The 21,423-nt window shown below is 44.9% G+C and overlaps 3 protein-coding genes and 1 pseudogene across 4 annotated transcripts in view; 1 reads left to right on the forward strand and 3 right to left on the reverse strand.

Annotated features, from left to right (window-relative positions):
* disp1 (dispatched homolog 1 (Drosophila)) overlaps positions 1 to 6,547 on the forward strand; it is a 51,053-nt gene extending 44,506 nt beyond the window's left edge. For both annotated transcript variants that reach the window (XM_070849565.1, XM_070849566.1), the window contains exons 6-10: positions 1,206 to 1,300; positions 1,708 to 1,805; positions 1,922 to 3,511; positions 3,750 to 4,013; positions 4,164 to 6,547. In XM_070849565.1, the coding sequence (XP_070705666.1) occupies positions 1,206 to 1,300; positions 1,708 to 1,805; positions 1,922 to 3,511; positions 3,750 to 4,013; positions 4,164 to 6,008 (3,892 nt within the window). In that variant the 3' untranslated portion in view covers positions 6,009 to 6,547. The remainder of the gene's footprint in view (positions 1 to 1,205; positions 1,301 to 1,707; positions 1,806 to 1,921; positions 3,512 to 3,749; positions 4,014 to 4,163) is intronic.
* Positions 6,548 to 11,897: 5,350 nt separating this feature from the next.
* LOC139218339 (toll-like receptor 5) lies at positions 11,898 to 15,138 on the reverse strand (annotated as a pseudogene).
* On the reverse strand, positions 14,938 to 17,040 carry LOC139217870 (thrombomodulin-like). Its single transcript, XM_070849353.1, has one exon. It carries the CDS (start codon positions 16,926 to 16,928, stop codon positions 15,294 to 15,296), a length of 1,635 nt encoding a protein of 544 aa, XP_070705454.1. The 5' UTR covers positions 16,929 to 17,040; the 3' UTR covers positions 14,938 to 15,293.
* A 2,448-nt stretch (positions 17,041 to 19,488) lies between these two features.
* Positions 19,489 to 21,113, reverse strand: LOC139218156 (thrombomodulin-like). Its single transcript, XM_070849713.1, has one exon. It carries the CDS (start codon positions 21,111 to 21,113, stop codon positions 19,590 to 19,592), a length of 1,524 nt encoding a protein of 507 aa, XP_070705814.1. The 3' UTR covers positions 19,489 to 19,589.
* Between the last annotated feature and the right edge of the window lie 310 nt (positions 21,114 to 21,423).

A 21,423-nucleotide genomic window follows, 5' to 3' on the forward strand; every position in this document is an offset into this window, starting at 1 on the left:
TTGGAGACTGAGGCAGTGATGGGTGAGGGTGGGGGCAGAGCTGAAGAAGGATACTGTTGACAGTAATGCTGAACATTTTGAATCCCCTCCTGAAAGAAAAGGGGAGCGAAGCAGAGATCTATCCATCCACAAGGTCATCTGGCGGGGGGAGGGGGGTCTGTTCAGTTGTCAAGAGCAGGTCTTTGCATGTTTATGTCTGTCTGGTGTCCGGCTCTATTTCTGACTGCTCACTCTTCAGGCATTTGTGCTCCATATCAAATCGCTGCCTTTATCTGATTAGGTTTTCTGGCTTCTGTCAATGCAAGAAGGCCAGTAGTGATGACAGCATTTTTGGCTATATTTGCTTTAGTTTAAACTGAATTTGGGCATCTCCCAAACTTGTTTGTTCTTCTTCTTCACCTTGTTTCTAGTTTCCCTTGTGCTCTGCTGCTGTTGTTACTTTAGCGCTCTTCTGGTGCTTGGAAAGTGCAAATTTCAGGCTACAAAATGATTATTCCAAGGACTAATCATGGAATAGTCCAGGAATGAATTTTACATTTGGCATAGAGTTGAATCCCTTTAATTGTTGGTTTGTCTACTTTGACACCAAAAGCATGACAGTTGTCTCTCCTGAATGACATCACTGTTGGGTCACATCCGTCTGAATCAGATTTTCTCTCCTATAACCATGTGGTTAAGAGTAGAATTTCAGAAAATTGCAGCTCCACTCTGCTGATTAGAAAATTGATTCTTTCAGCTCCAGCCTGTACCTTCCTCTCTGTCTCCAGTTCTTTGTCTCGTGCTGTGTCTGCCGTCGTCTTCCTTTCTGTCTTGGTCCATGCATCTCTGCAGATGTAATTGTGTAGTTATATGCGCACGGTGTCCCAAGAGGCCTCTTCCCTGCCTCATCCCCTCTGTCTGTCAACCCCTCAGTCTCTCTGTCTGCCATTCTTGTTTGCTCACTGACGTGGGAGACAGTGGGATCCTTGGATAGGTCTCATTATCAATGGTACCCTTTCTTTGTCCAGGGGTGCAGTATTATTACTGTGTTTATTACAGTACAGAATAAACACAGTCATGGTATTTTAAGTTCAAAATGAATTCCTTTCTTTTTTTAAAGTTGCCATTTGGGCTGAGTAATTAGACAGACATACATACTACACATACATGTAGGTCATGAAGACAGTGCTCAATTTATGCTAATTTTATTTTTTATTGTTTTGTAGTCATCAAGAGCCTCGATGGCCTGAGGACCACTTCGACAGAGACAAACGGCAAGCAGAGTGGGATTTCAGTAAAGAGTTCTTCTGTGACGTTCCAGGTAAGATTCTGAATACAGAAAGAGATGGAACAGAAATGAGACGAGTCCAGCATAGACCAGATGATGAATTAAAACAAAAAGCTCTCTGAAATGAACACTCACAAAGCCCCCAAAGGATCTTGGGTAAACTCCTCTCTTACTCCTGCTCTTAGACAATGTTACAATGAGAAAACACGTAGACAATAGTGTTTACCAATACGAGTGGATTTTGAGTGGAATTAAAATAAAAAGTCAAAAAGACATGTGTTGCTTACCCAAAAGAGCACAGGATATAGCACTGGTAAAACTTTCAGCCACATGGTCTTTGTCAGTCAGATGGTAAAATTATCTTTATCTCATACTTCCTAACTTTTATTAATTCTGGAAAAATGGTTTTCCCATTGGAAAAATAAAACTCTTTTTTTCAGGCGACAGTTACTCTAGACTGGTGTTCACATCAGCTGAGGGGAAAAACCTGTGGAGTATTCAGGCCATCAAATCCATGTGCAATCTGGACAACACAAGGGTATGTATATAGGCACAGTCCTCTGCCATTATAACTCATGATAACTCATGAGTGCTTCACATAACTTTGTGTCTTTTTTATGTGTATTTATTATTTATCACTGTTTTATCACCCAGGTGCGTTCCCATCGTGACTACTGGAGTCTTTGTCAGCGCACCAATGATGCCTCCTGTTGCCCCAGCTGGACACTTGGTAATTACATTGCTGTCCTCACCAATAGATCGTCCTGCCAGAAGATCACCGAGCGCGATGTTTCGCACACGCTCAAGATCCTGCGCTCGTGTGCCAAGTATTACCACAATGGCACACTGGGGCCAGACTGCTGGGACATGGCCCTGCGGCGGAAAGACCAGCTCAAGTGTGCCAGCGTGCCCCGGAAGTGCACCAAGTACAACGCTGTCTACCAAGTCCTTCACTTCCTGGTGGACAAAGACTTCCTTAGTCCCAAGAGCCTGGAATATCCTCCACCTGTGCTTAAATACAGCATGCTCTTCTCCCCCACGGAGAAAGGAGAGTCTATGATGAACATTTACTTGGACAATTTTGAGAACTGGAACTCCTCAGACGGCATCACAACAGTCACAGGGATCGAATTTGGCATCAAACACGACCTCTTTCAGGACTACCTCCTCACGGACACAGTGTATCCTGCCATAGCCATAGTGATTGTCCTGCTGGTCATGTGCGTTTACACACGCTCAGTTTTCATCACTCTAATGACAATAATAGCAATTATCAGCTCGCTTATTGTGTCTTACTTTCTCTACCGAATGGTCTTCAACTTTGAGTTCTTCCCCTTCATGAACCTCACGGCCCTCATCATCCTGGTAGGCATCGGTGCAGACGACGCCTTCGTTCTTTGTGATGTGTGGAACTACACCAAGTTTGACAAGCCCCATGCTGAGCTAGCAGAGACTGTCAGTGTGACACTACAACATGCTGCCCTGTCTATGTTTGTCACCAGCTTCACAACTGCTGCTGCTTTTTATGCCAATTATGTTAGCAACATCACCGCCATACGCTGTTTTGGTGTCTACGCAGGTACTGCCATTTTGGTGAACTATATTCTCATGGTGACATGGCTTCCAGCAGTGGTGGTACTACATGAACGCTACCTGCCAAATGTGTTCCCGTGTGCCAAGCCTCCACACCCGGAAAGAGTTTACTGCACCCGAATGTTCTGGGCAGGTCTTTGTCAGAAGGCCAACAAATGCCTGTTTACTGTTTCTGAGGCGTCTAGAATCTTCTTTGAGAAGGTGCTTCCCTGCATCGTCATCAAACTGCGCTACCTCTGGCTCTTCTGGTTCCTTGCCATCACTGTGGGTGGGGCCTATGTTGTGTGCATTAACCCAAAGATGAAGCTCCCATCTCTGGAGCTGGCGGAATTTCAAGTGTTCCGATCCTCGCACCCATTTGAGCGCTACGACGCAGAGTACAAGAAACTTTTCATGTTCGAGAGGGTTCACCATGGAGAGGACCTCCACATGCCCATCACCATCATCTGGGGCGTGACACCTCTGGATAATGGAGACCCCCTGAACCCCAAAAACAAGGGAAAGCTAATGCTAGATAGCAGCTTCAACATTGCCAGTCCAGCATCTCAGCTGTGGATCCTCAACTTCTGCCATAAGCTAAGAAATCAGAGCTTCATCTTTCAGTCAGAGGAGCAGGACTTCACCAGCTGCTTCATCGAGACATTCAAACAGGTTAGTGCTGCACATGTAATAAGAATACCAGTATACAAGTATTAAAGTAAAGATGTTTATGTTGGTAAACCTTGAAGGACATCTTTCTGACACTACCCAGTATAAAACCAGGTGAGAAATTGAACGTGTCCTAATGGAAATTCATTTTACATCCTAGTTAAACGTCTGAGGATGCGGAAAAGCATTTGAGAAGTATCACTGAATATAATCTAAGTCAACCTCAATCTTATTCCAACAGTGGATGGAGAACCGGGACTGTGAGGAGGCCTCTGTCTACCCCTGCTGTAGTCAGTCAACCTTCCCCTACAAGCAGGAGGTCTTTGAGTTGTGCATCAAGAGAGCCATCATGGAGCTGGATCGGAGTACTAACTACCATCTAGACAGCAAGACCCCCGGACCTCGATTTGACATCAATGACACCATCAGAGCCATAGTGTTTGAGTTCAAGAGTACCTACCTCTTCACATTGGCGTATGAGAAAATGTTCCAGTTCTACCGTGAGGTAGGGGTTGAAGTATTTCACGTTTCATATTAAATAGTACACACTGTTCCATTAGCACTTGAACGCAATCTCAAATGGTACTAACTTATTATTTTAGGTTCCGTTCCTGCTTCAACTCTCCTGACATCAAGTGTTGTGCTTCTGTTGTAGGTGGACGCCTGGATCACTGAGGAGTTACGTTACGCCCCAGCAGGCCTCAGCCACGGCTGGTTTGTTAGCAACCTTGAGTTCTACGACCTCCAAGACAGTCTGTCAGACGGCACCCTGGTTGCCATGGCGCTGTCAGTGGCTGTGGCTTTCAGTGTCATGCTCCTAACCACCTGGAATGTCATCATCAGTCTGTACGCCATCCTGTCGATTGCCGGGACCATATTTGTCACAGTTGGCTCCCTGGTGCTGTTAGGCTGGGAGCTGAATGTCTTGGAGTCTGTTACCATTTCTGTCGCCGTGGGCCTGTCTGTGGACTTCGCTGTCCACTACGGCGTGGCCTACCGGCTCGCCCCTGGGCCTGACCGCGAGGGGAAGGTGATTTTCTCCCTCAGCCGTATGGGCTCTGCTATCGCTATGGCAGCACTGACCACCTTTGTTGCTGGGGCCATGATGATGCCCTCAACTGTATTAGCCTACACGCAGCTGGGCACATTCATGATGCTGATCATGTGCATCAGCTGGGCCTTTGCCACCTTCTTCTTTCAGTGCATGTGTCGCTGCCTGGGACCCCAGGGGACCTGTGGCCAGATCCCACTGCCCAAAAAACTGCAGTGTCAGATGTTTTCTGAGGTCACATCCACAAGCTCCTCGCCTCAAGGGAAAGGCTCTGGCCTGGGGAAGTACCAGCTAGACAGCAGGGGTGGGGATGTGGAGCATTATGAGTTAGAGCCATTGGCATCCACTGATAAAACTGAAGATAAACCCAGAGAGGAGCAGGAGGTGAGTGCTCAGCTTTTTAATAGAATCCCTCCTCACCACCACACTGCCCCTTATTCACACATCCATTATAAGAGCAAAAGTGAGGCAGGCAGAAGTGGCCCTGAGAACGGGCTCGTTGCCACACTGAGGACACCGTCCAGGTGCCAGTACTCTCAAAACACCAACTGCACATGTGGGGACCCTCCTCCTGCTAACCTGACTCAGCAGTGGACCCCCCACTCCTGTGCTCAGCCTCTTCAGGACTCCCCCTCCTGCCCTTCCACCCCTCAGCTCTTCCCCCTCTCAGGAAACTCCCCAAGCAAACAAAATGCAGCCCTGTTACCTACAAACCTGGACCCAGTCTACACACACATGCAATGCCGTACGCATTATCCCCACTGTTCCCCTGCACATTTCCAGCACTGCTCCCAGGGAAGAGTAGCTGCCCCCAGACCAGGGCCTGCCTACAGCTGCCATCTCAGGAAGTACTGTGTCCACACTGCAAGCCTGCAGGCTGGTTCAGCCAGAGAGCAGAGGGCCTCGGCTACAGCTTTGAACCAGGAAACGGGCCCAGCTCCTGGTCCGTTCACCGGGTCAGAGCCTGCCAGACAAGAGGATGATGCTAAACATGAAACGACGCCCCCAAGCCCCGACAGTAGCCAAAATATCAGCACCCAAGCCGCAATACAACCTCAGACTCAATGCCCCTCCCCCTCACTGAGCTCACCACACACAACCAGTTATCAAAGACAGACAGCAAGGGACGGTGACCATTGTTGCAGTGATAACCATGTGTCCAGCACAACCACGGATGCAACAGTGCAAATGGATGCTTGTTGTAAAGTCCCCGGCAACCAGGAGAAGCTTGACAGTATTCCCATCACATGGAAGGAAAATGTGAAAAAGTGCAAGCGGAACTCCAAAAGACAGCGGGCGTCCTCCGCATCGCCAAAGAAACTCTACTGTTTTAACAGGACGTTGAAAGTGAAGTGCAATTCAGTTTCAGAGTTTAACGTGCCAAAAACTGAAACCAGCGTGCCTCCTATAGCAATAAACACTAATCCCTCTTCTGAAAGCTTATGCTGATGATAAATTCATATCTGGAACAAATATCAAACGCCCAAAAAGGTGTGACACATTTAATGACTGCAATCAAACAAGATTTGTGACGTGTTTGTTGAACAAGTGCCTCAATATGTTTCAAAAAAACCGCTTGGAACCACTTAATATATTCTGTTTACATGGTTTCTTTTGTACTCACCAAATCTTCACGTGTCAGTTGTTTGATTTTACAGTGAAACATGCACTAATGTCAAAGCTATATCATTGTGGGAAATGAATCTCTTGACAAAGACCCTTCCATGAAATTTCGCTAACTAAAGTGTCGAATATACTCTTAACAGCAGCCATTTGCACCGACATGAAATCGTACAGTATCTATTATTGTGACGGTGTGCAGTTATCAATACACACCGTCAGATATAATCACATCAATCGTAACAAAAATGTGCCACATTTTCTAAGATGATAAAAAGTTGTTGCCTGACTTTTTGTATGTGTGGGAGCTCGTGTGAAATTCTCTGTGTGCTCTTTCGTTCAAGTCGCCACACGCTTCAGATGTACTGTATGATTAAAATGTCTTTTTTTTTTTATCGCTATTGTCCCGCAGTCTCTGATTGCCTACTCTTCCCATCTTTAGTACACACACACAAGCTTAGGCCATAAAATGAGATGAGACTCTGTTCAAAGAAGACTATATATCTTGTCATCTGTTTCATTCATCATGTACACCTGTTTCATTGTCTCGTAACTGCTCCCTGCTACATCTAGCCCGGAGTCATTGGCTGGATTTAAACTGGGTTGGGCTGCCTGCTCTTCATGCACATGTAGACTTGGTTTACACAAGAATAATAATAATCAGATTGTTTTACCGGTTGTGGTACAGACGCGATCTTCTCAAGTCCATCTACTCAGAAACTGTTTGGGGAATTGCCCAAAGCAATAAAACTGTAACCATAAAATCATTTTAGGAACGGGTTAGCGATGGGTTTAAAAGCAAAAACCTTTGTGTTGTGTGCTTCGTTTCAAGCATTACCTCAACTGAAGGAAGCACTCAAACCCTGCTGACTATTCTGCCTCAGGTTTATGTATTTTATTGTAATGTATTAAAGAGGCACAGCATGAAAGCAGCAATTTACAGTTAAATCAAATGACCTCCACAAAAAGTACGTTTGTTTAAGTGTTAGTAACTTTTGTATGATTAATTGAGATATTGTCAGGAATCGGAGGCTCTTTTTAGAAGGACGCTGCTACTTTGTCTCCTTGTCTCTAAGAAAGCCTGTATGCCATTAACGTTTTTCACAAGTTCATATGTTATATCATAAATCATATTTAAAAAATCTAATCATAAAGGTACGTGTGTAATGTAATCAGGGTTCATTATAGTTATTTGTTGTAATCTGATTGCATAATCCTGATTTCATGTAATAATGTAGCACCCAGTCCTGATGGTGTGTGCCCAGTGCTGCATGACGGACCGGTAACGTTAGCTTCTAGTGGCTAGAGAAGCAGCTATCTCCAGCTCTGCTCACTATCTACTTGACAGGCTGCCAGTGGTCATTCCCTTTCCTGCTTTTCACACAAACACATGGCTAAAAGAAGTGCACGTTTCAAAGCTGGAAGTCAAAACTGTCTCAATAGAAAGATGTAGACAAAATATCTCTCCTTCCTTCTATGTCCCTCTTCAACCCAACTCTCTCCCTTTTTTTTTCTGCTACCAAAGTGCAGAAAACACCTATTTCCTCAGAGGTCTTCCCCTCTCAAAGTCTTTCTGGCCCCCCGTGTCTCCACCAGTGTGGGTCCTGGTTGTGTTTTGACATGCTGAAGCACCAAACTAAAGTCAGTCCGATATTTCTGGCTCGACAGGAGTCTCATTCACTCTGTGGATCAAAATCCAGTCGAGCGGTTGCATCGCGTGTTCCAGCGCATCTCTTTTGATGTGGTGTTAGAGAGCCGATCTTCTCGCTATGTTAAAGGGCTGCTTTGAAATGCACTGTTTCATCTCTGCGTCCAGGACCCTTCACCGTGTGGCGGCACATGGGTGCGCGGGGCGTTAGTTGCCATGCGAAATGCAGCTTTCCACCGCAAACTTGGCTCAGGACAGCAGCTGGAAAATGAATGGATGATGCACCAGTGCTCCTCTGGCTTGAAAACATTTCATTGAAGACCGGAGAGAAGGGAGGAAAAATCCCTTGCTTTTGCTGGCGCTCTCTCATCTCCGTCACGCCCCTTAACCCCAGAACAAACTTCCACAAACAAACAAGTCCCAATAAAACACATTACGTAAGTAAACCACCCACACAGGGCCCGCTTGATACTTCTGTGTTGAAGGAAAGATCTTAGTTTGGATCACACAGAGCAGTCTGTGTCCCCCCCCCTCGGCATCACACCCCACATGGCTGCCTTCGTTCTCTCCCTCCTCTCTATCACTGCACTGAAGATGGTCCACTTCCCTCAGAGGATCCCTACTCAAGCTTGCGTGAGCATCCCTGTAATTATATTTGTTTAAACGGGGGTCAAATATTAGCTGTGGCCACGGGGCAGGGTTTATTACATTTCCCTGCGAGGGAGAATCTCAGAAGCATGTGTGTCTGTTGTAAGTATATTATGCAGGCTTGAAATAACTGTGAGGAGGCCATGGAGCTGGAGAGCTTGTTTACAAGGTAAACATTTGCTTCCACTTTTTAAATTAGATTTTGGTGGAGCTGCTGGTCTGGTCCACATTTATGGAAGCGAAACAGGTTTTCCTTCTTTCTTGTTTGATCAGAGGAGGGGCAGATATTTATTTATTTATCTTTTAAATAAATGTAATTTAATCTCTCTTTTCTCATAATGTCAACTAAACTAAACTAAATAACCTAAACTAACGAAAGCACTAAATAGCATGCAGTACAATGTGTGTATAATAAAATATTTTATTTTTATGAGAGACACAGTACACTTCATTCAATTTGTAGCATTAAGTTTAATGATTTATCCAAGAGTATCATGTATTATTGTATTATCATTATGATTATTACATTATTATAGTATATGTCCAGTCATATTTCCTTTATCTATTTCCACCGGGTCAGACAGCTGCTGTCTAGCTATTCATGCCTGGTCTGGTCACACACTATAAAGAACAATAAGTCCCTCAAATGGTGCGGTAGCTGAGTAATTAATTACAGAGAAACTAGCGGCACGATAGGTTACTTTATTGTCAGACTTAGACGGGCCTGTCTCAGTTTTCAGTCATAGTTTGGTTAGATTTAGGCACTAAAGCTACTTGGTTGGGTCGGGAGAAGACCACGGTTTTGGTTGAAATGATGAGTCACTAACAAATATCAAAGGCATGAAACGCTCTTTCCTACATCCACCTTACAACTTTACACCCAGTTGATAATAGTATTGTTGGCCACTGACACCCAGTGTCAGAAATAAAGGCCTTAAACATTTGGAACTCTAACTTAGCCTCTTAAGACCTGAGCTCTTGTTTGATATGCATTTTTTATTGCTCCTCGCTATTTGGGCTTATTGGACCCTGATAAGTATAAAACCTAAGCATCATCTTTTTACATGGTGTAGTTTTAGAGAAACATTATCTCCACATATGTGGACAATCGGTCTTAATTTCCAGAAAACACAATAAAGTCACCTTTGTGCAAAACTCTTTATTTCCACCCTGAACATAGCAGGTTTTTTTCCTGACTGCTTTTGCATGTATTTATAACATATACAAAACATATTTTGACCATGTTTTGAAAATCACGGTGCAAAAAACAATCAACAATCAACAATTTTGCCCACATACATGTCCATACGGCCCCAGCTGAGCAGAATGAACTACTATGGTGATATAACCCAGAATGTGATGTCCACGCATGTGTACGCCAGGTCTTTAGAGGTTAAGAATTACTGTCCTGGCCTTCATATAGCAAGAGAACCTACATTCTAATGATATCCACCACATTTTTGGGGGTGAGAACAACATTTTCAAGTCCAACGATGGTAAAAATCCCACAAAACACAAACAACTGGACAATAAATGCAGGGCGGACAGATGTTAATGTTGCACTGTGTTCAGATTAATAGACTGTCCACAGTGTATAGACGGCAGGAGCCTGTAATGTTTGGAGCAGCTGGCTCATGAGGGCCGGGGGGGGGTGGATGCAGGCGGCCCGGGCCAACAGGACGGAAGCTTTCCTCTGCCCAGTAGCTTCCTGTTTTCAGACACACAGCTCAAGAGAAAGGAAACCAGTTGACCTCAGATTCTCTCTCATCTTACAGTCCAGCAGACCCCACTGCTCAGAGACCATTGTGTGCTGTTAAAATGAAACGGTGCCATTTAAAGCGGTCCCTGCTGAATGTGACGCACCCAGTGAATGAACACTGTTCACTGGTCACTTAAGGCTGACAGGAGGAGCCGGTAGAAGCAGCTAACATTTGTCCTCTAGTGGTGTCAGAAGTCCTTCAAAATGTCTCTCAATCACTCACTTCATACGTTAGGCGTTCACCAGCATCCACTGCCTTCTTCTCTGCAAGTGCAGACTGTTTCTGGAAAGTGTTTCTTTTTTTTTTTTTTTTATCATTTTGTGTGAGACTTTGCTTTAAATGTGCTAACGTGGATTTGCTGCTTGTCTGTTTCATAAATAGGACACCTTCGGGTTTTTAACTGTGAACAATCTGAAAAAAAAAAGATCAATACTTTGAGGTGTGAGTTTGGACAAATTGGACAAAAATGAAACAATTCTGCAAAACAGATGACTTCATGTGCCGTAAGAATCACACGATCAGCAGCAGCTCTTCACAGACTGACAAACCAAACCAGCCGGTCACTGTTTTAACATCTATCAGTGCGTCTTGTGTTCAGGTCTGCTTGCAGCTGCAGTCACTTAAACACCTTTGCTTCTCCCTTCCAGATTTCAAAGCTTTTGCTTGGGATTTGCTTCCTCCTGCTGGCTACTGGGCCAACGACCAACATGTGATATTACTGAGAACAAGCACCAAGCAAATTCTCACCAAACACTGCTGTTGCACTTCATTAATCGGACGCATTAGTTACACGTAGTTAGTGTTTATTAATCCTAATGAAATTATAACAATCAGTTTCTTTGTACTGTGCGTGTCATAGAGTGCTGTGAATAATGACGAAAGAGTGTTTTTCAAGGAGAACTTCTTCTTTGTCCTGCTGAAAATTGCGAGAACTCACTTTATTTGTTAAATTAAGTACAAACTGCACAGCAGCAGTTTTCTGCACCTTGCAAAGCGATGTTGAATCTTCACGTTAAACCTGTGTGAAGCCTGACATCTTCTGGTGAAAAGTGGCCACTGAACTGTCCATAATCACGGTGACGTGTGAGGCACTACTTGCTTTCTACGTAGAGTCACTCAACTGGCACCCAAGTCAAGGAAAAAACTAGGTTTGGGGTTTGATTTCACTTTTAAGTATCTATGATTAATGATCAAAGTGACTTCCTGGAGTCTCTGGAGGTTGCCTGCCACAAAGGCAAGGCGACACCATTTCATATTTTGCTCACATTAAATAAATGAGATATAAAGTGATAAGTGGGGAACCTCAGGGATCCTGGTAGGCAGATTTTTCTTTTAATTTTTGGACAGAGCAGTAAATTCCCATTTCCAGTCTTTACGCAAAGCGAAGCTAACCAGTGGCTGGCTGTGGTTTCATGTCTTAAGAGTCATTTAACACCAGACTATCAGTATCTCTGCTGCATTCTGCTTGAAAGCTTCCAGGCTGATGGTCTCTGTGTGCTTTGCTGCACCTTCAACCACACCCAAGTTTGATACGCCCTTACATCAGTACACCAGCAGCAAAGTTCAACCACTGGAGACTTTCAGAGGGTATAAGAGTTGTATGGATCTTCTAATCTAACTCATGGTATGAAAGGGAATGCGTATTTTTCCCACAATGTGAAACTATTCTGAAAGAAAGACGTCGAAGTATTTTAAGGCCAAAACTTTTGCAGACATTGTGTTAACTTCCACCTGTTACACTTCAGATGAGAAGTCCAAAAAACTGTACCTTTAAGAAACTCCTTGGAGACAATGCACAGCATCTCTGATGTCGGAAAAGTGATCCTCACCTGGTAGGAAGATGTTCTCTTCTGAAAACTCTCAAACTTCTCCAGCAAAGCGGGAGACGGGCGTGAAACAACCCCACTGAGTATGAAAGTGATGACGAGGAGAGCAGAGAAGATGAAGAGAGGAATCTTAAGGTCTTGGACTATCTTTTCATCGTCTTCCTCGCGTGGTTGTACGATTGTGGAGTAGTCCAGCAGAGGAAGGCTATAGAGGGAAGCTGGAAACATCACATGTGTGCTCCTAAACAGGGGTCAGGAGGGTTACATTCGTCACATTCATCCACTTCAGGAGGCTCTCCAGATTACAATCGCAGTGAAACCGATTTGCTGCTAGGCTTAGGAAGCTGAGGGACCGGAAAGTTAGAGAGATTATTGTAACATGTCGGGACACATACCCTGCATCTAAATGATCTGCAGGGAACTGGCACGAAGATCCAGCGCTTGCAAACTATCATTATGAGGTACTATAACATTTGGACTTTCTGGAGACTCACAATGAGTCACCTCCAAGTTTGTTGGTCTGTTGTCTGCAGCGTCCACGTGGATACTGTTCACACTCAAGTGACACCCAACGCTTAGCGATTCCAACTTATTCATTCAAAGATTCAAGATTCAAAGTTTATTGTCAAGTGTACAGTGCAGAAACAGGTTTCCCTGTACAATGAAAATCTTACTTTGCCATCCACACTGAATGCCAAAGAGTAAAAAAAGAAGAGGATAGAATAAAATATAAAAACATATAAATATAAACTGCTATTGCTTAACATATAAATATATTTACAAAATGTGCAACTTAACATAAAGTACAGTCAATGTGCAGATTAGAGGTAGTTGTGACTCCTATTGGCTGTTAAGGAGCCTGATGGCGGAGGGAAAGAAGGAGTTCCTGAGTCTGGACGTCCTGCATTTCAGACTCCTGTACCTCCGGCCTGAGGGGAGGAGAGTGAACAGTTTGTGTTGGGGGTGGGTGGGGTCCTTGATGATGGAGGCAGCCCTCCGGTGGACTCTGTGTCTGTAGATGCTCTGCAGAGAGGGCAGGGGAGTCCTGGTGATCTTGGACGCAGTACGGTAATGACACAGGGAAGCCCGGGTCGCGCAGTGAGTTTCCTGGAAGATATAACATTCGTAACTTGGGAGGACCACTGAATGCTTCGTATCCCAATGCACCAATGTGGTTGTGAGATAAATCCAGCACCCAAAAGTTCTGTCAGATCGGTGAATTGTGCAGGAATATATTTCTCCTGGGAGGATGACTGGCAAGTTGAGCAATTTTTGATGTCTTTTTTTTATTTTTCCCAGTCAAAATCTTCATTTTACTTTCTGTATAAGTAACTGGAGTTCAAATCCAGCAGTGTGAAGGCTTTCAGCTTCAAGTCCATACAAAGTGCATGATAGGTAACATGTGGATACATTATTTCTGTAAACTGAAATGTAAATGACTCTACAGTTAAACGAATCGCTCAAAACTTTGGGAAATACACTTGTTGCTGAGAGTTAGATCAGAAGATTGGTACCACTCTCATGTCTAGGGTTAGGCTTAGCTTATCATAAAGACTCAAAACAGCATTGTTTAGGCTTTTCTTAAATCCATTTAATATCCCAAGCCTACAAGATACAATGTGCTAATTAGGTGTATTTTCCAAAAAGGAGTTTTGATGTACCCAAAGAATAAAGAAAAAACTATTAAGAAACACTGTACATTGTTGTACAATTGGGCCACTTCTTGTATTTAACAGCTGGCCTTTAGGGGACGCATCCTAAGCTTCTCATGGCAACCAGCAGCAGCACCACTCTCAACACCGGTAACTAAAATTAAAATTACAAGAGCATGAATTAAAACTAGTTAAAGTTAACTGACACAAACAATGATTGTATGAGCTACAAGCAGAATGCACTGTAAATGAGAGGGATGTGTGCAACAAAAGCTCTGTGTCACCATTTACCTTTTAGCTTGTGTATGTACAACTTGAACATAATGTGTGTACGGTCCAGCTATAAAATATAACTGCTCTGGATGGCATCACTCTGGCCTCCAGCTCCACTGTGAGGAATCAGGGAGTTATGAGGATTTGTCCTTTAACTCCCTTTAACATAAAACAATTTGCCTTTTTCCATCTATGTAATATTGCTAATATCAGGACCATCCTGTCTATGAATGATGCAGAAAAATTAGTCTGCACATTTGTCACTTCCAGGTTGGACTATTGTAACTCCTTATTATCAGGCTGCCCCAATAAGTCCTTAAAGACTCTCCAGCTGGTCCAGAACGCTGCTGCTCGTGTTCTGACTACTATATGTGTACTATTACACCTGAGTGATACCAAACCATCAGATACACGTGTAAGATGTGTGTACAATAAATAGGGGGGGGGGGGGGTACTGCAACGTGTACAGGTTTTATTATTTCTCTGTATCATCATTAGTATTAACACTGTCATTATTATTATTATTATTATTAGAATAATTCATATCATCTCTCCTCAAATAGAATTTTGACAATGCAGAATGAAATGGGATGATTTAACCATTTTCAAAACTTTTCCTGATTAATATTTTCTGGTTTATTCCCCAGTTTTTTCTGGCGGGTGAGATGAGATGTTACTCTCCAGTACATCAGTGTAGATGTGCTGTAGATCCGCTCAACGTGTAAGCTTATGTGTGCTTGATGAGCCATGTCTGTGGAGGACATTAGTTTGATGGAGTTAATTACAGTAGGGAACTGTGCGCATATCACATTGTTTCTTCTCAGCCAGTTTGTGCAGCTCGGTCTGTGCGTGTGAGTGACCTGTAGTCCACTTCTTTCCCCACACGGTGGGGGAGTCAGCCTTGTGTGTGGGAGCTTGCAAGAGAAACAAACTGACACATCCTTCATTCTCACTTTTGTGTTTTAATGATGTTCCAGCACAAACTTTTAAAAAAGTTCTCTGTCGTGTTTTATTACATTGCATGTGTTTGTATGTGAGTTGAATGGCAGAAAAAAAAAAAGCAGTCTTCCAAGGTAGTCACTTCTCCTGGATTATTTGAGTAGTATTCTGTTGTCCCAGTGAGAGTATCTCTTCTGTTACCCCCACATTCATGTTGCCTTCATTGTGTCGCTGTGAAATGAACATCCTGACCCAAACTGTCTCTGCAGTTCTGTGTTGAACTTTCACACACACACACACACACACACACACGCACACACACACACACACACACACCGTGCTCCAGCTCTGAACCTCTTCTCTGTCTTTTAAGTCTCGTGCGTCACGTGCCGTAAACCGTGCGCTTCGCCCTCCGGAGCTTTGAGCTCATCTGCGCTCTCCATCTTCTCTCTGCTGCTGAGGAAGTGATGCGCCAGGAAAACCACCAACACAATAAAAAAGACAGTGCACAATATAATCCCCACGAGACCCCCCACTGTCACCCCTCTGGGTTGCCTTGTTGGATCTGGATGTGGCATAAGTGGTACTGTCGGGGTGTTTGGAGATGTGGCCGCTCCAGCGTCCGTGTCCGTCTCACCTTCGTCTTTTACGCACGTGTACTCACCAACAAGAGTGTATCCTGGAGAACACGAGCACATGTAGCTGCCAAATGTGTTTACACAACCTTGATCACAATAATTGAAAGAGCACTCGTCCATGTCAATGCAAACCGTGTGGTCGACTCTTTCCTCGGATACATAACCGTCAGGGCAGTAGCACTGGAACTTGTCATTCGGGTCGCACTCGGCGACGCATTCCTCCTCCCCGCAGTGGAGTTTACACTTATTCGGTGATTGTGGGTCCTCTTTGTAGCCATCAAAACACGAGCAATTGTAGCCACCAGGAGTGTTGGTGCACATGTGCTCACATGGAGCGGACATGCACTCGTTCACGTCGACGCACAGCCCGCTGGTCATCCTGTATCCCTCCTCGCAGACGCACTGATATCCGCCGACGGTGTTGACGCACAAGAAGTTCTCCCCGGGACATTGCCGCTCGTCCGTGCAGTCGTTGAAGTCCACGCACGATTTGCCGTCCCGCCCCAGCTTAAAGCCCTGGTCACACATGCACTTGTAGGTGTCTCCGTCCTTGTAGCAGGCGTGCGCACAGCGCAGGGACAGGCACGGGTCATCTTTGGCCACTTCGCAGGTGACTTTATTTGCAGGGTTTACCGCTTGTCCCAGCGGGCAGTAGCAAGAGGGGGCATCTTTGGGGTCCACTGTGCATTTATACTCACACCCACCTTCGTGTATCTCACAGCTCCAGGGCGCCTGCAGCCATTGTTCGGAAAAGCAGACGTATTTAGTCTCAGCCGGCATCTGGATAGCGGTGCTTCCAGGAGGCAAAGACGGCACATTCTTGGCTTCAAATCCCATGGGGGTGGTGTAGGTGACAGACTCACCCTCTGCCACCGCCAGACCTTTGCACGGCTCTTTGAAGCTGTACTCGCACAGAAACCCGGCCGCATGGTCATCGCACGGCTCCTGGACCCATTTGAAGTCATCGTCTTGGGAAACTGAGACGCAGCGATGAGAAGAGCAGCTGCTGTCAAAACTCGGCGCCCAGTTGAGGAAGTCACTCTCGCTGTCTTTGGTCACCCACTGGTAGCCTCGAAGCTCCGCAGCGGCGTCGGGACAGCCGGCCGTTAGATGTAAACCGATCCAGAACCGCCCCGTAAAGTTTCCCAACAGGATAAAAAGAACATCCTGGGACTCAAGCGACCGCACTGTCATTAAATGGCCACCTTGCTCTACGCATTGATCCTGCGCGGTTATGTAATCGAAGGAATCCTGGAACAGCGTGAAACACTGGGTCCCAACGCAGTATCCGCTATGCGGCTTCACGCTGGCTCTTCCTATCTGGAAAGTCAACACGACCACAAACAGTTTCGTAACATCCTTCATGTTCGAACCTCGGCGGTGTCCGTTCAAGTTCTTGCGCGTTCGAGGAGTCTGAAGGCCTGTTTGTTTGAGGAAATACTTTGCTCGTATTTATAACCCCCCAACACCATGTTAGCGTCCCTTCTGCTTTCCCTCCGACGCGGCGGACCACATCCCCAATTACGCACGGCTTTTACGCACATACGCACCGAAGCCGCGCACACGCAAGGGGGCATCTACCGAACGCCCCCTATTTGCAGTAACCCCTCATAACTCCACTCTACACACGTGTCAGCCTATCAGGTCGTTCAGGCTCATGTCAGGCTTTACATCCAGTTTTCCTTGAAGTGAGGAAATTCTGACAATCTGTCAATCAATCAATCAATCAATCATTATCTATATAGCACCAATTGATAACAAATGTTATCTCAAGATTAGACATTATAACTTGAAACAAATCAGAATAATGCAGAAGTTATGACAATGAAACGCTTAAAACATGTCGATTTTCTCCTGAGACATCAGGTCAGCAGTAAAAAAAAACGTTTTGAAAATGATGAAAATGATAAAATGAGTGTATCTCCCGTATTACGGAATTTCCCCTCTGGGATTAATAAAGTATATTGATTGATTGATTGATTGATTGATCTAATTATAAATATGAATGTTTTCTATTATAACCACTCCCTTATTATGTGGTGTACGGACTACAGCCAACTCTGTGAGAGTAATGGACAGTATGGATTGTATAAGGAGAGAGAAGGAAATAGAGACAATGCAAAGGAGAGATGTGTGTGTGTGTGTGTGTGTGTGTGTGTGTGTGTGTGTTCACTTTCTCGCTCAGTTTACTTACTTTATCTATATCCTCAATTTACCTATATGCATTTACAATTACTAACAATTGTTCTCTTATTGAAAAACAAGGCTCCGACACATCTTTATCGCATCTGCAATGTTGGTGTAGCACTTACAAAACCATGCTCTGAATAGAGTCAGCAAAAGTAGCAGAGACGTATAAATGCAAATCTAATCTTTTGTGGTCAAAAGCAAACAGGTGACAGCTGAGGAAGAGGAACAGAAAAATAATGTCGATATATATAAACGGTGGATATTCACAGCACGCAGCTTCAAATTTGTCTTTTAATAGATCGTTCAATGGTGACACATTCAATAAAAAAAATAGAATACTGCAACAAGTGAAAGCTTGCAATAAGTCCATTATACAGACAGGTAGTGGCTGGGCATATCACAGGGAGGTGCAAATGTGTTTTCATATACGTAGCCCATAGCAGCAGTTTTACATTCGTGATTAATTCACACATTCAACCTCACTTAAATATCAGTGGTAGCAGAAGTGCAGCCAGTAGCACGTCAGATGTATCAGTAAATATTACCTACTAATAGTATAATGCTCTGATGCACAAAAAAAAAACAGCTGGAATGTGGTTGTTTTTTGTTCGGTCGTAGGATTAATTGCTTTCACAAATCAAGCCCAGTTCAGTTCAGTGTTCAACACAACGTTTTCTCTTTTTGGGTATGCACCCAGAAATACAAACATATCTAAGTGAACCACACATTGGACATTTCGGAATCTGGATTTGTCGTTTTGTAATCCGTCTTTTACGATATATTCATGTGAAAAATGGTGCTGCCAAAGTATGCATAAGAAACAGTTCCTATAGCAACCAGTACATCCAACATACAGTGTGTCTATCTCAAGTGTCGTAAATCCAAATGCAGTGAGCTACCGTGTCACAGTGAGTCAAATAATGTGCATTCAACTAAAGAGTTGCTTTTGATTTCCTCGATAGTTGTACAGTTATTTTACCAAACTAGTAGAAGTAAGTACTTTAGTGAAAATACAGTATCTGTATATTGTAACCAATATAGAGTTTTAGAGCATCCAAAAGGAAAATGCTGAGAAAAGACCAAGGTACATTTTTGACATTAAGGAACATAACAACAGTGCAGTTGGTGTAAAAACAGTGTAATTAGACAGCAACAAAGTGAAATCAAACATATTCTTCTTTTCTGAGACAATCTTTCATCTGATTCTGACAAATAACATGTTTGAAATACTTTTGAAGAAAAATGACCATATTAACTTTTTACTACTTGTACTATTGAACTTTTTTTTTTTTTTTTTGAGCAACAGCCCTTTATTTTTGATATATAGCTCCAAAAATTGGTGTAATTGAGAAGGAAATCCCAATTATTCCACTCCTGCAGCAAAAAGGCTGACAACTATCAGTCCACTCAACAACAGTCCCACGTATAAATCTCTTCTACACTGTTGCCCATAAAGTTGGAATAATTGTTCAATACCCCAGATTCTGTTAACGCCTCAATACACAGTTTGCAAAGGTTTCACTGTGATATGTTTGGAAGAGTTTGATCAATAAAGTTGAGAAGATCTACACTTTATTTATCAAGAATAAGTCACATTGTCACAATCATTTCATGACAAGAGGTGAAAAACATTTTATTCCAACTTGATGGGCAGCAGTGCACATTCACAAAGCTTCAAACCATCTTCTTTTAAAGTCACACATCTGATCTATCACTACTAGGACGCACACTTGGACTCTACAGTGCGTGTGACTGTTTGCAGGAGGATGGCTATGAAAAAGTCCCACAGGCCTTTGACATCTCCGAAACCGTCAAAAAGCAGCAAATGTCCTCATACTATTGTATTTGAGAGTCGCTTTTAAACGGTTTATCAAAAGACAGCCTCTTGTACGTCTCCGTGGTCACCTGCTGCAAGTAGAAGATATCGATATCCGGGTGTTTGAACGACGAAAGCTCGAACTTGCCACAACGTTTGACCAAGTTTCGGACCAGTAGAAACAACAGCACCCCACACAGCGCCATGAACACCGTGATGCCCAGGATGCTGCCAGTCTTGACATAAGGGGGCACCGCGGCTGGGTGAGCCCCTGCTGGTGTGGGTGGCTGTGGAGGAATCCAACCTGACCCATCACCCTCCTCTTCGCTGGGCACGCACCTGTCCTTGCCGTGCAGCACGAACCCCTCATTGCACAAACATCTGTAATCGCCAAACACATTTTCACACTTGTGTTCGCACGACGTTGTCTCACATTCATTTATGTCGGTGCAAATTTGAACTGTGCTGTTGGGGTGGATGTCTATGATGTAACCGTCCGGGCAGAAGCACTGATTCATGTCCTTCTTGTCATTGTCGAGGTTGGGGATGCAGTAGGCCGGGCAGTCTCTCTCGGTGCAGTCCAGCTCACACTTGGTGGGGTCTTTGGTTGACACCCTGAACCCCTTCCTGCACAAACACTCATAAACCCCGCTGAATTTCTCACACCGCATGTGCTCACACTTGGCACAGATGGAAACGTCCACGCACACCCCGTCCTCCTTGCAGAAGCCATCTTTGCACTCCTCCTGGATGCACTCCTTGTCCTCACCTGTGCAGCTCCTCCCATCCCGCGCCAGCTTGTAGCCTTTCCTGCATTTACACACGTAGCCGTCGCCCTCCCGCTGGCACTCCTGTTGGCAGTGGGCGCACGGATCTTTGGTACAGGTGATGCTGTTGCTGTGGAGGATTTGCCCAGCGGGACACGTGCAGGTGTTTGACGTTTTACTGCAGCTGTGCTCGCAGCCCCCCTGCAGCACCTCACAGTTCCACGGAGCTCGCACCCAATCTTTGAAGACGCACACATGCTTTGAGTCTGGATATTTACCACCGGCCTTTCCCGCCACAGCGATGGTCCCTAGTGGAAACGTCTCGCTGTCGTTTACCTCGAAGCCCCATTGCGTTGTGTACTTCACCTGCGCGCCTGGTGCCTGCAAGCCCACGCAAGGCTCATCCGATGGATACTGGCACAAAAATCCCTCCAGGTCCTTGTTGCACGCCTCCCACGACGCCGTGATTTTCCGTCCCATGGACAGGGAGATGTAGGAGCAGTTGCCCGCCGCAGCTTCCTCTCCTGCGCCGCTCTCTCCCACCCAGTAACTCCCGGCGGGCCAGCTCAGTACCTTCGCTTCGTGAACGGGGCTGAACGTGAATAACTGTCCGCCCGTGTCTCCGCACCCTCTGTGCGCGCCTGGATAGTCCCCGAGCTGCTCGAAAAGCGCAAAACATTGATTCTCGGCGCAATATCCGCGTCGAGAGGAGACCACTTCCTCCAGCCCGCACAGGAAAAGTCCACAAATAAGCAGCGTACGCGATGTAGGAACCATGGTGTCGGTGTTAGTAAAGCTGTGAAGCTACACACTCCTGTGATCGGCTGTCAAGAGCTGACAGAGTGACTGAAAGCTGAACATAGTCCCAATTTATAAAAGCCTGCATTTCTTTTTTTTCGTCAGGGAGAGGAAGGAAGTCCCGTCCCGGGCTGTGGTGTAAGTCCCGGTTTGATTGCTCAACCCCCAAGCTGTTCAAAATCCTTATCACAAAGAGAGTGGCCCATCAAAACACACTCACACACTACACACGCACGTGTACTCACACTGAGCGCACACGCACGCACTCACGGTGCGTATGAGGAAATTC

This window comes from Pempheris klunzingeri, chromosome 18 (genome assembly GCF_042242105.1).
Source record: "Pempheris klunzingeri isolate RE-2024b chromosome 18, fPemKlu1.hap1, whole genome shotgun sequence".
Taxonomy (NCBI): Eukaryota; Metazoa; Chordata; class Actinopteri; order Acropomatiformes; family Pempheridae; genus Pempheris; species Pempheris klunzingeri.

Excerpts from the sequence above, each read along its gene's own strand:
- LOC139218156 (XM_070849713.1), bottom strand. The coding sequence starts at position 21,113 with ATGGTTCCTACATCGCGTACGCTGCTTATTTGTGGACTTTTCCTGTGC.
- LOC139217870 (XM_070849353.1), bottom strand. The coding sequence starts at position 16,928 with ATGAAGGATGTTACGAAACTGTTTGTGGTCGTGTTGACTTTCCAGATA.